At 43.7% G+C, this 18,265-nt stretch overlaps 1 protein-coding gene across 1 annotated transcript in view; it reads left to right on the plus strand.

Annotated features, from left to right (window-relative positions):
• Nucleotides 1-18,265, plus strand: part of suclg2 (succinate-CoA ligase GDP-forming subunit beta) — an 84,016-nt gene that overhangs the window by 21,744 nt on the left and 44,007 nt on the right. Inside the window, exons 3-7 of the mRNA XM_076095930.1 lie at nucleotides 11,875-11,974; nucleotides 13,032-13,122; nucleotides 14,988-15,140; nucleotides 16,166-16,255; nucleotides 17,608-17,704. Of these exons, the coding sequence (XP_075952045.1) occupies nucleotides 11,875-11,974; nucleotides 13,032-13,122; nucleotides 14,988-15,140; nucleotides 16,166-16,255; nucleotides 17,608-17,704 (531 nt within the window). The remainder of the gene's footprint in view (nucleotides 1-11,874; nucleotides 11,975-13,031; nucleotides 13,123-14,987; nucleotides 15,141-16,165; nucleotides 16,256-17,607; nucleotides 17,705-18,265) is intronic.

The following is an 18,265-nucleotide window of genomic DNA, read 5'->3' on the forward strand; positions in this document are numbered from 1 at the left end:
CGGCAATCATTCACTGACAAAAGCAGCGATGGAAGAAAACATTGCTTCGGATTCTTATCCTGACTGCATGTTGAGCCTGCGTGATGAATGGGAGCAACATACACTTGCGCATGTGTACACCTCATATCGGATGAGTTCGGAATACGTTGTCTTATATCTTAACCGTTGTCATCATCCTGACTTTCCTTTGAAAAATTGTGCTGCGATGACATTTTCTGTATCTTTCTGTTCTCGCTCTCTCCTTCCTTGTGTTCAGTTTTGGAAGTTACCTTAATTTCTTCCACTCCTCATTCACCTCAGTCTACCTCTGCCTCTCTTCTTCACTTTGCGCTTAGCACAGCCTCACTGCCAGAATGATGATTAACAGAGGTGGGAAGCGTTTTAATTTATTTCACCCTGCTATGAATATTCAGTGTAAACAGAGCAGTTTTTATGCATGGCTGTCAAGTCTCATGTGTGCTTATTAGAGGGATAGTTAGTTTGATATTTTGGCTTACTGAATAATAGCGAGCTGCCTTGACATAAGCCAACTCATTGATGGAGCAGGTGTGTGTGTGTGTGTGTGTGTGTGTTTCCAGGTGTGCAGATTTGGTTATGCTTGGCTGTTTATGATGGTGTGTGAGAAAGACGGAAAGAAATAAGAATTTATTCATTTGACAAATATGTCTCCATCAGTTTCATTCTGCCTCGCATTGCTGCCTAAAGCCGACATGCTTGAAAGCTTTCCAAATGTAGTTGACTGAGGTAAACATTCGTTCCTGCATTAAAAAAAATAAACCGTTTTCTTGGCCACGCTATATACAGTATATTTATTTAGTGGTTTCTTTATTCCAGAAAAGGTGAAATGCTCTTTTTCTTTGCCTACTGGGGTTCCTCAATAGCTCAAGTCAATGAGGCTTACACTGTGCCACAGATAATGTGTAAAGAAGAGTAGCTCAAGGCCGGGCACACTGTGTATTTTGAAGTGATTGTTTTCTGCTCATTTAGTTGTGGCAGCTCAGATCCCCGCTATGCTTCTGGCCTGTGGTCTTCAAAGTGAGACGGATGTCGTTGAAAACCAGCAGCTAGCTTCTTTCCACACAATCCTGGCTCAAAATGTTTTGTGCCATGTGTTGCCACCTAAGCGTTACGCCTTTAGTTTCAGACAGTGTATGAATTAAATGTAGAGCAAACGCCCACTCGGATGATTTATCGATGAGCGAGTATCTTGTATTTTATGTGGACCAAGCAGCCAGCTTCTGACAACACCACCAGCATCACTGCCGCCATCCCAGTGTGTGGAGGGTTTTGCTGTTGTCCAATGTTGAATTTCTGAATTCAGTAAACATTTTATTATATAAAAAAACGATATAGGATCTTCGCATTAAAAATAAATAACCAATACGGGCTGGGTCCTCCAGTTTGAAGTTGGAGGCTGCTTGGTGAATTGTATCTGCTGAAAGGAAAGCATGTGGAGATTGCAACAAGCCAACCTGCAGTAAAAACCGCCCAGGAGCGGAGACATGCACCGGCACACCGAGGGTTGGCTGAGATAATTTGATCTCTCCCTCCATGAAATCCAGTGCTATGGGTTTCTCATTGTGCGCTGAGGTGCAGAGGAGGCTCCCTGCACAGCAGCCTCTGCTGGACGGACTCCCAGACACATCCACTGCGTATCCTCCGTCGCTAACCGCGTGGAGCAACATGTGACATACCAGACACAGAGCCAGGGGCATGTCGGGAGGACAGACGTGAAGCTCCCTGCCATACAGTCCTGCATATTTCTGCTTTGGTGTGTAGGGTAAGGCGTGTACCCTTTTGGATAACCTCTTGGTGAATGGAGCTGATGCGATGGTGTAAAAGGGTTACTTTGGACTCTTTGTTTTGCTATTTAATTTGATGTTTGCCCCAATTTATAAAGTTCTCAGCAGTGACGATGCATTAGAATGGTTTGTTGGTAATATGGTTTTAAATACAATGCTTCAGTCGCATAAGATACGGCATAACACCCATGCTCACACATGGTGTGCCTCCACATTTATTTTGGTGGTGATATCAACAGTGGCGCTTTCTCTGGCAGGGTGCAGAAAAGCATTTACACCTCCGACTGGGCCTGGTAGTGGTTTATGAGCTCATCTAGAGAGTACCATATGCTTCTTCACGAACCCAACACGCTGTCTAGCGTGTACCATCTGTCATAGAAACGCTCCTTCCCCCCACACGGGCATCACCGCAAGTCACTCCGAGGACTTCCTTATCCATGTGTGATGTTTGCGTCCCTCCCGAGTCCTCCCCCATTCTCCTCCTCTGAGATGCTGCGTTTGGCTTTTTCTCCGTTGTCTTCGTCTCAGATGTTACCCCGCCAGTAAACTACTGTCAGCTATTTTTTGTTCTCTTTGTTAACGCAAAACATAGGAAACAAACTAGCATGAAGTTAATTTGTGTGGAAAAATGTAAAGGCTGTTTGCAACCTTTAAAAAAAAAAAAAAAAAAGGCTGCTTTCTAACAGCAACATTATCACAGCAGCATATCTGAAGTCACCTGTTAGCGTGTCACAAGACCCCGCCGCGCAATGGCAATCCTACAACGGAGTATCGGATTGGGCTGCGTTCAAATTCATTTGTTCTCATTCATTCAAATATTATGAAAAAGTGCTGTGGGATTTATGTGCCACTCAAACTTGCTTAGTTGCATTTTATGTCATTTTCATGTGTTCGTACTCATTGACTTCCAGAGAGTGTGCTGTGCTGTAGATAAAGACGGCTACTAAACCTAACATGCATGAGCACACAGAAGGCACACCAACAGGTTTCCATGAGACATAAAAGAAACAAAAGTGCAGCTTTACTTGAATATAGATGATTACTGCTTTTCTAAGTTAAATTATATTAAATGTTTTATTAAGGCTATTCCATGATTCATTTAGCAGTGAATTTGTAAGAAGCAATGCAGTGATATTTGTTTCTTATTGCTTTCTCTCTCTGAGCCTTTTTCTTTGTATTCACTCCAGTTCGGTCCCAATTGTTGCCGTCCCGTGATGTGTTTGTACAACAGCGTCGTATAAGGCCTCGGTCCTTTGTCATCAGATTCCATTATGCTCAGCTCTCGATGTGCGATATCAATCCTGTCTCACCAATGACTAAGAAAATGTTTGGACAAACCAAACATTCGTGTAGTGTTGAATAGGAAAAAGGAACGTCGCAGCTGTACTATACACCTTGTGGACACATGGGACCTGCCTTCTTCACTGACAAATGCATCTTACTGTCAAACATGGTACATGTTCAGGCCTATCCTTTACCTCGCGCTCCCTCCTTCTCATTCACAGTCCCCACTAGAGCCGCCTCGTGCACTTCAACACTTCAAGCGCCTTTTAAGACCACTTTCATCTTCCCCCTTCAGAAAATGAGGCAGAGTCTCTGGTGAAAAGCGCTGACAGTTTCGGTTAGTGCCGACTATAGTTGACTCAACCTCGGCCCTTTCACTTCTGTCTTTGTCTGAAGTAGTGTGAGGACCCTCTCAGAGCTCTGTGTGTTTGTACACCATCTGGACCCCATGTCCTCTTCTCATTGGTCCACTGGGCCGAGGCCACGGAGGCAGCTGCTCATCTGTTGAACTTACCATTGGTTCTAGAACATCAAAAGAACATGCAGCCTCAGTCTCACGGAGTATTGCACGTGTATTCTCATCTTTATGCCATTTCATTTCCATTGGCGAGCGGCTACAATTGTCACCTTCGTTGTTTCCAATGTAAACACACGGCGGTCTGGCTGTGAAGGCAACGGTGTCGCGGAGAAACGGGGTTTGTTTAATGATGTCCGTTTCAAATGGGTGAACTCATGAGCCATTGTGGGAGGGGAAGGACACCGGAAACATGAGACCCAATGGACTTTGTGTATATGTTCTCGAGTTCTACAACTATGCGAGACGAGAGAAGTTAGCAAGCTCTTTTTATAATGAGGTCACCTGCAGCAGTCATGGTGTCGGAGTAAGATGAGAAAGTGTGAGTGCAACTTTATAAAAAAGCTACTTACAAAAGGTACTCACAGACTGAGTTTAACTTTGTTGGTGCACCACCAGTGTTTATTAAGTCCAAAACACTTGTCATGTGATGCATCATGATGCTGCTAGCAATCATCAACAGACACGTACAGCATGGTATATATACAGTTAAGTGAACTATTGTTGTGAATTTTGTGGGTATATTAACTTTCTCACTACTGACATGAGGACATTTGGACCACTTTCTACAACTGTCCACTGCAAATGGGCAATTTGCAAAAGACTAAAGTTATATGATTACAGAATAATAGATTGTTCTAATTCACTTCGCTGTTCTTCAAAATCTTGAAATTGTACTCCTTATTTACACTTATGAGACGGATCTGGTATGTGCACACTAATAAAAGAAAATCACTTGACAAATCTGCAACCACTAACCGTGCTGCTGCTGTTCGTGGCCAGAGTTTGAAACAACTAGTGTATTACGTTCGTAACTTCTACCTAAATGGGTTGAGGTCCATTTACATGGCGATTAACTGCTAATGTGAAGTCAAAACAACATAGTTCTTTCGTCTGCATTTTACCTTCACATTCTCTCTTCTCTTTTGCTTGAGTCCCTCTCTTTTAAGACCTCTCGTCTCTTTTCATCTTCCTCCAATTTGTTCACTCACTCCCGTCTGCTCTTTCATTTTGCCTTTGCTTCAATCTGTTGTTGCTCTCTTGTGCTCAGCGTTGTGTTGCTCTGTCTCTGTCTGTAGTGCCTAACACCCCTCTATCTATGCCCCACCCCTCCTGTAAAAGAAAACCTAGTGCTACAGCAGTACCTCTGTGTCCTCGTTTGCCACTTTAATCAAATTGTAGGGGAACTAAATGAGTGCATGGGAGTCAGCTGGAGAACGCTGCGGGTATCTCCGTCTCGCCACCCAACTCCCCTGCGGGGCTCCCGCTGATGGACGGAGCCGCTCTGGTCCCTTCAGAGGGCTGGCCTGTCTCAGGGAGATAGATGTTCGTCTGCAGTTGTCCTGTCGCCAATACGTGCTGAGATCACACACACTGGGAGAGGATGGAGATAGGGCTGGTTTGAAACACAAGCTTATTTATACGGAGAACCGCGACCTACTGACAGACACTTCGCCAACTTCATTCAGAAACGCCTATTGGCTTTTCCAAGGGCCTGTTGTCTTCCCATACATCGTCTTGCTCTTAGGGTCTCTTGTTTAGCAAGGAAACGCCATGCATCGGAAATTGTCTTAACAGCTGTAAATAGGCTTTGCGAGGTAAAGCGGCCTGTCTCTCAAAGAGCTGATTTATGTAAGCAGCTTAGTGTTTCCACCTCCTCATTACGCACTCCAACCTATTCATGTTGCGGGTGAGACGTCGAATTACTTCTAACACATCCCCCTCTATCGTATTAGGATGATACTGATGTGCCAGTAGAAGTGAACATGTAGCCGTCCTAGTCGTGTTGGTACTAGTTGGAGTTAAGAATTAAGTCAAGTCCAGAGAAAAGGAATAGTACTAGTGGAGTGAAATGTACAAAACATCATTGGGCTATGTTGTCGGGACCTCCAACCATTAGGCAAGCTTCATTACCCGTCAGAGGAAACGGCATTGCTAGTAGTGCACTGGCCCCACCAGTGCGTCAGCAGCAGCAGATGTTGTTGGCTTTTGGAACGGTCTGATCTGCTATTGTTCATGCTGAACTGATGAAAAATGTTGAGTCAGTAATGAGAAGTGAGCAGCTCATGTTTGTGCAGCCATCTCGATCACTTATTTAAAATATTTGCCGGAACACGCATTGTGTGCAACCCAGAGTTGGTACTTTTCTGGATAACTGTCTCATGATAGAAATAAATGTCTTTGCAGAGACTTTGTTATCAAACGGAATGATTCTCCCCACTGATAACCCCCGTAGTCATTAAGCACCCATCATTCCACAACACCATTATCATTACCGTCACCCCTCTGGTTGCACGGCGGTGGAGAACTCTCTTGTCAGGGATTTGAGCTGCACCTCTCCCTCGCTGAGAGGAGACCAGCGCTATCGCAGGATGTCATTAGAAGTACTGTCTGTCTGAAAGCCAGGTGGACTTGTCCCTTAATGAGGACTCGGCCGTCATGCCAGCGGTGGCCGGAGGAGGTGTCACACAGATATTCTCCTCCACTGAGAGGCACTGAGATGGCATCATTAGAGGGAGAGACGCTCACATTGACGGCGGGCTTAACCAGTAAAGACAGTGAGATGGTAATGATATATTAAGTTGGAGCGAACCAAGAGGTCAAATTGTTATCTTCGACCTTTTTTTTTTTTGTGTGTGTCTAAATCTTTGTTTGTCCCTTGTTATACAAGTCCCAACATTTGGTCGTACAGACATGCCAGTAGCAAGAGGACTTTGCGGAGCGTGGTCAGGTTTGATCAACGTTTGTTGACTTTTCAACCTCAACTGAACAGGGAAACATGTTCAGCTTGAAGAATTCCAAGGCCATTATATGTCGGCGTAGATGAAAAACCCAATGTTTTTATTTTCACATCTTTTCTTTTTGGTTCACCTGCCTTCAGAGCATGAATGGACAGTCATTTTCTGCATGACATTTTCACAGTCTGGCAGAATTGGAAACGGTAAAAGTTTATGGAAAGCTGCACCGGTCCAAGATGATGCCAGCATTACCGCTGCGGTTAAAGGAAATCATCGCACAGGGAGTCTAAATATTGAACGCGGTCAACCCTGTTAAATGGCCTTACCGATGCCAAAGTGGAATTTAGGGCTCTCTCAACAAAAGAAATGAGTTACACTCATACGATTTTGTCAACTTACCGATTAGTTGATTTAATTTGTTGAGTTTCTCCACAGAGAATCTCACAAAAACACCGTTTTAAACCTTGTGTGTGCCACAGATGTGCTCATATGTTTCTTGGAAGTAAGTCATTCGGCATGAAAGATGTCTAATCAACTAAAGAAATCTTAGTGGAATAAGACCAAAATGACGAACTAGTTGACTCATTGACTAAAAGGGGGCGGCCCTAGTGTGTTTAAATATATATTGTGAAGCAATGGCTATTACACTGAACATTGTCAGGCCATTAACATCAATCAATAAAGGGAAAACAGCGTGACCATGTCCAGTTTGCTACTTGCAATTAGTAAAGCTAATCAGATTGATGCCCTGTTTTATGTCATCAATATCCTGCATTGTATTTGGTACTTTTAACCTACTTATTTTAGGTAATTAGTTAATTGTTCCCAATATCAGTGAGTCATGGATGTGGCACAGCCCTGAGGAAGAGTGAGTCAAAAGCTAGAGCCGCTCCAATAGCTTTCTGAAGCTATCAGTATGCAGTTGACAACATAATTGACGTTATTTAAAGACGCGCCATGTGTCACTAGATGGAAGCAAATGGAAGCACAGATTGTTGTTTGTTTTTATACTCATAAGTGCTGCCCGGAATACCCCTGAATTATGAATTATGTTTCAGCCGCTTGGCTCTAACTCCAAACAAACATCGGGATATAGAACAATTATACGTCTAAAGTACGCTATTTGTTATAATGGTCCTACAGACTGTCATTTCAGACCTTTGCCTTTTCTAAAGACTACATTTGGCAGCAATTAACACTCTCCTGCAACATAACCAGGAGGCTTACTGTCATGATGAGCACAGATCCTGAATTTTGAGAGGTCCTTTTTTTTTTTTTTTTTTTTTTTCTTCATTCTGGTGTTGATGGCGCGTCTCCATAGGAAGGCTCAGGCTCTCTGTGTTATTGGAATTGTGGTTGTGTGTGTGTGTGCGCTCGTGTTTGTTTTCTCCTCTCTCCCAAGAGTTTGATTAGTCGTCTCCATTTAGCCGCCACATTACTTTCATTACAGCACACATGCACGCCGGGGAGGGACGCCCTGATCCTTTTCTCTCTCTCTCTCTCCATGCAGATGGTAGCCACATCTCACTCTCTCTGGATTGGGCAAACAGCCTGAAATCTGTCCCTTACCAGCCACCATCCCCCCACCCCCCCTTCTCATGGCACAGACCTCGAAGGCTTTGTTAAATATCAGACCAAAGCTCACTCTGCTGCTGCCCACCCATTGGCTCCGTGGAGAGTTAAAGCGGGGGTGGAAGAGAATAGGTATTTCCAAAGTGCACAGAGAGAACGAGGGTGAAAGCGACACTGATTGTGGACGCGACGTTCTCTGTGCCAGCTGCTGTCACTGGCAAGCAGACTGGGAGTTGATTTGCACTCATTACTGGGAAATGAGTTAGGCCTGAGGATGATGACCGCATTACTCAGATCGCATGCGATGTGATTGGAGATGTTGTGCGATGTTAATCTCCTCCTCTGTGTCCCCAAGATATAGAGAATAAATGGAGATGGAAATCTTCCTCCGCATCTTCACAGTGGGCCATGTGTGATACAAATGGAAGCGGAGAACTGATTATGCAACCCCTCCCCCCCCAAAGAAAGGGGTTTTCATCCAACCAATAATTTAATAACCAAACCACTTTCAGCAGGAGGTGTTTCTAATTACTGTGACAAGTCAAATAAATGAGTTGTTGTGTATCAGGTGCAGATATACACTCTGCGTATTGCACAGTACTGAAAACACGGAGGCATCTTGATCAGAATGTACGATGTATTGCGGTCTAAGATTACATATAGCTCCTTAACAGTGCTCGCTGGTGCCTTTACTGATGAACTTCAGACATGTGACCTTCTTTCCCCTTGCTCAACGCGGTGTCTGGGTTGAACATAAAGGCATGACTTGTCTCTGATTTGTACATGCTACTCCTCCCTTTTCCATCCACTCATCATTCCGCTCCGCACTCATTAGGGACCAACCTTTTGTCAGGGTGTTAGAGGCCATCTCACGTCTGTCATACTACCAGATAATGACCGCCCTGCTCTTTACCATGCGCCATGTTCCCTCTGATCTTTGAGGACATCATTACCCTCTCCATGTGTCCCAGCAGAGTGTGGTCTCAATGTTAACCACAGCGTGTGGTCCGAGTCTTTTTTTTAATTTTTTCTTTTTTTTTCTGTGAGAATGATATACATAGTTTCATCATACTGTCTTTGCAATGCAGTGTGAATGCATTTTATTACAGCGTACCATTCATAATTGCTGACACCGCTATAATATCTCATAATATGCAGGTTTGCGATCGGTCACTCGGGCAGAAGGAATGAACACCTGCCTCGTTCTCACGCCATTACCTTACCTGGAACATTACATGCCTTTTTAATATATTTAACATACCCTCGCTTTAAAACCATAACTTTTTTTTTTTTTTTTTTTTTTAAGTCCTCATCAATGTGTCAATACTCTCACCTTTCTTTCTCCACACCTCAAACAATGCAGTCTCCCTATTGGGCTTCACATCTTTGTTCTTCCACTAGTTTCCTTTTTTATTTTTATTTATTATTTTTTTTTTTTCTTTCAAGCAAAAGTCATTTCCTCTGTGCCGTCCCTCTCCGCTGCACATGCCCACAGGACACTCTATTTCATCTTGCTTTGAACTCTTTTTAATTTTGCGCAGCAGCAGTTTTTTATTAACATATTTATTCATTTATGACTCCTCTCAAAGCCCTTTGCATATGAGCACACCTTTATTCTCTCGTTCTCCCTCTTTTTCTGTCTCCCCTCTCAGCTCTCGGCTCTCCTCAGAAAACGGGCCTGACTGATGCAGTGTTGGTTTAATCCCTGCCACCCTGTCAGAGGCTATTTTCTCTGGGTCCCTTTTCTCACTACAGCAGCAGTGAGCACGGACAGAGTTTTTTAGGCTCTCTCAGCTCACCAGCTCCTGTCTAGACGTTCTCCACACTACTCGTAGAGTTTTTTTTTTAATTATTTCTTCTATGCTGTCAAAAGAGGGGCCTGTCTCCAGCCATGAAGGTCAAGGCGTCTTTCTAGCCACCGCACGGCAGATCATCCCCTTCCACTCTCCATAACACCCACTTCCCACCTTGATGGCAGCCACCTGTCAGTGGCTGATCTCCCCCACCTAGATAATAATAACCTAGCCAGAACCCATCTTTCATCAAGTGTCCTGGCTCCATTTGAATAGAGGGAGATTCGGGGCAGGATGCCGAGCAGACAGCTGAGGGGGGCCTCTTCCTGATGTGCGAGCTCCTGCAAGGTGGTAGTGACAGCAAAGGGGAAGCAGGGGGGGTTATTTAATTGAAGCAAGGTCACGTGAAAGTTTCCAACAGTATTTCCCTTCCTGGTGTGAGATTGTAACCTGTTGCCAGTTGTATGAGAATGCACCATTTATACAGTTTTAAGTGTATATTGTATCTGGCGGTATAGTTCTACAGATGGCAATGTAGGTCCACCACTTTGGTCCAGACTGAATTGTCTATTCGATGGATTGCCGTGAGGTCTTGTACAGACATCCATGTTCTCGAGATGATGCAACCTACTGACTCTGGAGATCCTTTGGGTGTTCTGCTAGCGCCACCACGAGATTGACATTTTTGGATTTTAGTGACATGTCTGTACAGCTATTGGACGGATTGCCATTACATTTTGTACGGATATTCATGGTGCCCAGACGATGATATTTATGGTGAATCCCTTACTCTTCATGTAGCGCCACTAAGACGTCAAAGTTTTCACTTATCCAGTGAAATATCTCTACATCGACAAGATGGGCTCAATAACTATGAGATGGAGAGCCATGAAATGTGGTTCAGACATTCATTCTCTGACGTTTCCTGTCGCGCCATTGTCGGGTCAAAATTTTAACTTGTTGAATACTTGGAATACTACATTCATACATAATACATTCCCGGCATTCTTAGCGCTACGAGCGCTGTGTGTCGGGCTACAAGCAAATGCTAGCAATAGGGCTGAAAAAAGGATGTTAGAATATTAATTCTTATCAAGTGCAAAAATACAGGTTTATGTATGTATGGTGGATGTGTTTTGAACTTAACCATATTTATATTGATTGATGAAGGCTCCCATTCTGTCTGTGAGCTCGCCTGGTGCACTACTGACGAGGAAATAAAATCAATGAATCTATACTTTGGCCTACAAACGCTGATTTCTTCCCATGGAGCCGACATGAAAACTATTTAGGTCCAGTTAATGTCTCCTGTCACTTAGCCTGGGGAAGGCCGGTTAGCGAGCCGCTGTCCCAGGAGCTGCTGCTGACAGACGAGCAGAGACGTTTATCAAACTCGGTGTGGATTGGAGACGGAAGACTTCTCATGTCTTTCTTTACAGTGGGGATTTCTTGTAAAACCCTACATTTCACTTTTCATTTAATGAAAGTGACGTTGGTTGACTCCCGTCATGCACGAGGAGCAGTGCAGTGTGCACGAGGCACACAGCTTCTGTATTGCTGTTTTTTTCTTTTTTCACAATCACATATTTATTTCCATATATAAATGCTTTTTTTGTACTATTCCATTTTCTATATTTAGAATTTAAAATGCTCATTGATAGCTGCAGTTAGCATGCTAACACTGTAAACTACATGGTAAACATAGTAAACATTCTACCTGCTTAACGTCAGAATGTTAGCATTGTCACTGTGAGCACGTAAGTATGCAGTTGTGCCCAAGTACAACCTCACAGAGTCGCTAGCAGGCCTGCGCACTCTTTGTCTTGTTTCATAGATATTTTATGACCATTTCAACGTGGGTTCAGTAATTCCTTTACTTCATCGTAATTGGTAGTGCTAGGGTTATTGGCCTTGTGGATGGGTGCTGAACACAGGAGTGTAAACTTTCTCTTCATCCCGACATAATCCCTAATCTTATCACATATCACACGCACCCCTGCTTCATTCAATCAGACGGACAGATAACCGGCAGACTCGAGGGGGCATTTAAGGTACTGAGCCTACATCTTAAGTGCTATGTCTCACACTCTCTCTCTCTCTTTGTCTTTCAGATGCCAAGGAGATTGTGTTGAAAGCTCAGATCCTGGCTGGGGGCAGAGGCAAAGGTGTGTTTGACAGTGGCCTTAAAGGTGGAGTGCACTTAACCAAGGAGTAAGTATGCCCCTATCTCCATTTCACACTGTGAGTTACTGTAGGAGATGGATTCATGGTTATTTCTCCTGCGACAGCGACTTTTAGAGTGAGGAGGCTCAAAGAGCTCTCTGAAGATGCTCCCTTGGTGCTTGTCAGGATTACTTGTGCTGCAAACAAACAGTTTTTCTTTCTGCCAGTGTCTCGTTTTCAAACAACTACCCTCAATTAAATGTTGAAAAGGGGATTTTGACGTCGGCAGAAGCGTTTTGCACCCCATACTGAGTTTTCCTCTCTCGGGTTGGTTGGGTTTTGCGCCGCTGCTGAGATATATTTGACTCCATCTTAGAATTACAAAGTGTGATGGGTGTATTCCTCCAATGAAGCATCTTTGTGCATTTTTCAAAAGGCTAAACAACATTTTGAAAGATTTTTTTTAGTTTTTTTTTGCTCAGGCACTGCATTTTACCTCGCCCACGTTTTCATGCACTAAAACAACGCTATCTTTTTAGTAAAGGTGCCGACCACTTACTGCCGCCTTAAAGGCAAAAAAGTGATTTATGACAATTGTCCCGGCTATGTATCATCGTCACCCTACTTCAGGGTTCAGAATGGCCGGAAACTTTTTCAAAGTGAAATACGCTGAAGTTCATCGTCCCCAGACAGTGTCATGAGTGCACAGTTCACCTTCCTCTCATCTATCAAAGGATGAGAACAACCCCATCTTCACTTTCACTCACTTACAAAAGCAGAGAGAGCAGGCGTACAGCAGCCGCCCCGGCATGTGGGCTGCTTTTAAACAGAGCATGAATCGAGGCTCATTCACAGCGATGTGTTGATGTATCCGAAAACTGTGCTTTGTCAGAATGTTACATAAATGCCCAGAATATGCTGAGGCATGTCTCTCTTCAACTGCGAAAAAAAAACCTCTAGAGAGATAAAGAAATACTTTTTCTGCTCCTCCCTTCTGCGCTTTCATTTTGTAAGCGTATGCTTTCCAGTGTTTGTATTTTAATAGAAATGAAGTCTGTTGTTTGAAAAAAAGGATACTGTTTGACTTAATACCTCTTTCAATCAGCCCTGCTGTGGTTGGTGAACTGGCCAATAAGATGCTGGGTTTCAACCTGACCACCAAGCAGACACCGAAAGATGGAGTGAAAGTGAAAATGGTGAGCCACTGAAGGAAGGAAAGAAAGAAAGAAAGAAAGAAAGAAAGAAAGAAAGATATATATTGCTCTTTCTTCTTGTTTTTCTTTTTTTTTCTGACCTCATTTTAAGGCATTTTGAGTCCAGCAATGCAGTTCTGTAAAATGAATGACTGTGAAGGCAGTCTGGCTCTATGGTTTTGTGTGTTTTTTTTCCCACTAGGTTTAAACACTAGCCATCCACTGTTGTTTACTGTGGGTTTACGCTGGCTGGTGTTATGGCTCATTGCATAAATTGAACCGGGCCCACTGTGAATTTAAAGTGTTTGGTAAACAACTGTTTCCATGTGCCACTAACGAGCAGGAATATCATTTTCTCTACTCGCATGCTGCACCTCCTCAAAACAGACATTTCCAGGTGATGAAGCCTTCTCGGGTCTGTAGCTTGTGTGCCCCCCCCCCCCCCCCGCTCTCTGTCTTTGTCTCTCCCCATCTCTGTTTACCCCTGCTACCCCCCATTCCACCTAACTTCTGCTCCTACCGCAGAGTTTAGGTGGAATCAAGTGAGTGTCACACATGTCATTTTTTTTATAGAAAGCCCCTGCAAGCTCAGAATTATCTCTGTCTCAGAGGAAAAGGTAAACAAACTAAAACTGGGCGAAAGTTGAATTAGATCTGAGCGAGAAGAGACATGACCTCCTGTTGGTTCTACCAAGAACATCCTCTTTTGCCTCTGGCACTGGAGCCAGACCTGAGAGGAGCAGCCCTTGACAGACCTGAAGGATCGAGAACAGTAACAGTGTAGTCACAACCTCTCGTCTGTCAGATGACAGACAGAGCTTAGCTGTCAACCCTGAACCCCTACTGCACCACAGAGCAGAGAACAAAGGACTTCAGCATCTGCATAGATTTGCTCTCATGGCACTGATGATGATGAGGAGAAGAGATGATAAAGGGACGATTGGGACAGAGGGTGTAAAAGATGGTTGTTGAAGAAGACTGGGTTTGAGGTGAAAAAGCAAGCTGGTGGGAATAGAAAAGTCTGAGTGAAGAATCGGGTGACAAACCGAACGAGAGGGAACTTAAGAGAATGTTTGAGTGACTGGAGAGGACAACATTTGGACAAGGAGATAGGGCCGCTGTCTGTGAACACGGAGTGGAGAGAAGGCTATCCATCCTCATTAGCTGTGCGGTAGGGTGGAAGCAGAACATAAGGGCTGTGCATGTTCAAACAAACACTTCATCCGAATACCTGCAGCCCATTAACCACCACACATCAGATTTTTTTTTTCTTCCTCTCTTTTCCAAATGAGCCTCTCGCTTGCTTCCTCTTTCCTCTCATCTTCCGGACTCTCAGCGTTGAGGTCCCTGCCTCTCATTCACAACAGATTTTCTCAGAGCTATGCTTCATAGATTCTGCCTGTGTATATATGGACCCTGTTTATTTGCCTGTGCCATTGTGTCCTATGTATATTAATGTAAAAAGTTAAAGTTAAGTTTGCAAAGGTTTGTCAAAAAAAACATCAAATGGTGTTTGTTATTTGGGCTTCAGTAGGTACCCTTATGTGATCATGAGTTCCAAACAGTAGAGATCATCATTTATTTATTTGTTACATTTTGTTTTACGAAGTTAAGAAAGCAATGTTTTAGTCAGGCCTGATGTTACCTTACACATGCAAGAACGCTCCCAGTCACTTCGGCATAGTGAGACATAAAGCTAATTAATTAAACTCTGGCATGCATCAGTCCTCAGAATCAGCTGATACCCAATGCCCAGTTATCGGTATTAGAACAAAAAATAAATAAAGACGGATCGGTGCATCCCTCAAGTTAGTATGGTAGCTACATTCCTCCTTCAGCCCCTCTTTCTGCTGCTATGCCACATCCAGGTGATGGTTGCTGAGGCCCTGGACATCAGCAGGGAGACCTACTTTGCCATCCTGATGGACCGCGCCTGTAATGGTCCTGTCATGGTAGGCAGCCCTCAGGGAGGTATGGATATCGAGGAGGTGGCCGCCAGCACCCCAGAACTCATCTTCAAGGTATATGGTTTGTGGCTCGTACCCATCACTGCAATATCTAACGAGTAAGAATAACAAAGTGAAACGTATCTGCCTCGGAAACAATGCCGAATGTGAAATGGACTAATCTCGTCTGGCACAATGGAACTCTTAAAAGAGCGCAAACACCTCGCCGTCTTGCCAGATGTTGCTCTTTCATCAACAAAAGTTTTATTTGGCTTGATGTCTCACCAGGGCTCGATTGCCCAGTGGGCCTTACAGATGGAAGCTGTGCTCGTTTCGTATTTTTCAGCTAATTCAATTAATTTCTTTCCTGCCTGCATGTGTGGCGCAGCAGCTGAACATGATGCCGACATACAGCAATACACTGAGGCTTGACACGAACAAATACACTGCCTTCTGTGCTTCATTTCGCTATTAATTAGATTCCATTTACAGAACATAATCCGCTGCAGTCACTTGGCTACTAGGCAACAGGTCTTTGTCAGTGTTAACAGATGTACCATTTAAGCACTACAGATTTCCTATTGTTGTAAATCTTCCGTTAGCATTTGTCCACAGATGTTAGAGCGGATTGTAAAGATCCAGCAGAGATTTATGCCGGTTATATATGCAATAAACAGCTGTGATGTTTCTTATCTCACCCACATGCTGGCCCTCCACACATCTCATTAAAATCGATATGGTCCAGACCGAGTTTAAGCGGAATTGTTTACACCAGCTTACGACAGCTGTCAGTTTTATACTCTATTTTCTTCAATGCTGTGCACCCTGAAATCCCTCGGCCATTTGTCTTCCTATTTAAACAGATATATGCAAGCTTCTCGTTATCGAAGATGCGAGGGTCTGATGATCATAAATCCATCGTTTCAGCCCCGAGTCACCCTTCTCTCTGTGTCTGGCAGCTTGCCACTACTTAATTATGATGCCTGCAGTTTGATATGAACATCCGCTTTGTGTCAGATTAAAACCCAGCGTTTTGAGCCTCTTGCGCTCTCTCACTCCCTTTCTCCATTTGTGTCCCACCCTTTTTCTTTCACTTTCAGGAAGTCATAGATATATTTGAAGGGGTGCGAGACGACCAGGCACTTCGCATGGCAGCTAATTTGGGTTTCAAAGGACCTCTGCAGAGACAGGTAATGGGCACGCTCGCTTTAATGACACGATGCAAAGAGGAGGCAGAAAAAGCTACAATGCATTGCGCACACACACACACACATATCCTCATTGACAAACACACCAAACTTGGGCTATTATTAGTTTTCCAGCGACAAGTTGCGAGGCATCATTACACTAGACTCACTTGCCAGGTGGTCTATTGTCACATATCTGGCAGTGAGGCACAGCGCTGTGCCAGGCTGAGGCATCACTAATGGTACCGTTATTTCATACAACGTGCCTCACATGGATTTTGTGAGTGAATTATGCAGCGAGAGTCAAAACTCATCACAATGGGCAGACTATAATTTTGAAAAAATGTTTTCTTCTCATCTCAAGTTTTAAGAATGCTGCTCAGGCCGTGTGAGCTAAGAAAACGAGGTGAAGGAGGAACAGTACAGAAACACTCCCGAGTCCACATTCTGCAAGAGTAGAGAGTTCATTTAAATGCCATTTGTCTCTTGGCATCAGATAACTGATTTGTTTTCTCTTCCACAGGCACCGTGGCATGAGAAATCAGATTAGCTCAGAATCTTAGCACTTGTAATACATAAAAAGCAGCCAAGTGAATCTGCTTCTAGTGAGAGTCAAGGATGTTTTCAGCTTTGTTTGCATCATATTGTATGCAATTCTTTTTTTTTTTTTGCCGGATACTGAATAGGCATTGATTTTTAAACGGGCACGGAGAGGAATAGAAAGTAAATGGTGAGGTTTCTACATTGTCAGTATGCTTGTCCATGGTTGCTGCGAGTCAGCTGCTACACTCTTTAATTCAGAGATAATTACAGGTCTTCTTCTGAAAGACCTCTACTGTCTGGAATGAGTCATGGGATGACAGGATCTTTGTGTCGATACAAGTGTGAGTGTGTGTGTGAGTGTGTCTATGCCTATACTGGTTTTGTGTGTGTGAAAGAAAAAAGTAGGTGAAATTAGTGGACTGTGTCTGGAACTGTGCAATTTAGAAGTCCTTTAAAGCCATTTCAAGCCTTCAATACTAAAGAACATTTGCAGCAATAGAGAGATCATTTAAATTGGGGATTTTGAGAGAGATTATTTAAGTGTGCATTATATTCTGTAACCACATTAGCATGTGCTGTAACTCGTGTCCTGTTTTGCCAGTTGTCACACCGTTTTGAGCAAAAATAGAAACATTTTACATTTCAGCACAGAGACATACATATTCATACAATACAAACTCAGACAGCGTTGTTGTTGAAGGGGATTTGCCGTGTTTCATGTAGCCTGTGTGTGGGAGGCTGAGCGGCCTTGGAGAGGCTGGCTGCTCGGAGCCGAACCATGAAGTAATTACTGTCCTATGTGGTCCTCGCAGGCTGCAGATCAGATAAAGAGGCTCTATGATCTGTTCCTGAAAGTCGACGCCACTCAAGTCGAAGTCAATCCTCTCGGAGAGACGCCCGAAGGACAAGGTACCATGTCGCGCTGAAAATGCCCATCTTTTTGTGTGTGTGTGTGTGTGTGTGTGTGTGTGTGTTGACTTGGCCTCAGTATTTGTTTGTGTGAGTTACGCATGCCCATGCGTGTCTCTGCGTGTGAGTGTTTTCCTGTCATTAATTGTTCCCCCAATCATGTTCAACATCCCCACTATTTTGACACTTTGAATAGAGAGCATTTTTGCACAAACATGGGGCTAGCTGTTGATCACTGACTGTGGGATACATGCAGACTATCTCCTCGGGTCTGAATGCATTTAAGAATGTGAAATGTATTTGCAACACATTGACGTCAGTTTCCTGTCAGCGTGACTTTGTCTGGATTAAAATCCGAATGGCTCCAGGGAGCAGAGATTTCCATATTCATAGCATGTTGATGAGTCCTAGTTGCTGATGATTAACTAAAGGCGTACAGTCTATCATCGACTAGTAATGAGGAACTCCAATGAGGGATTGCAGCAACATTCATCTTCTTCTAAAAAAAACAACCCGTTGGATAAACTGAATGCTTAAAAATCAAGGCCTTAAAAGTGATTG

Source organism: Anarhichas minor, unplaced genomic scaffold (genome assembly GCF_050575085.1).
Source record: "Anarhichas minor isolate MPS153535 unplaced genomic scaffold, ASM5057508v1 ptg000021l, whole genome shotgun sequence".
Lineage (NCBI taxonomy): Eukaryota > Metazoa > Chordata > Actinopteri > Perciformes > Anarhichadidae > Anarhichas > Anarhichas minor.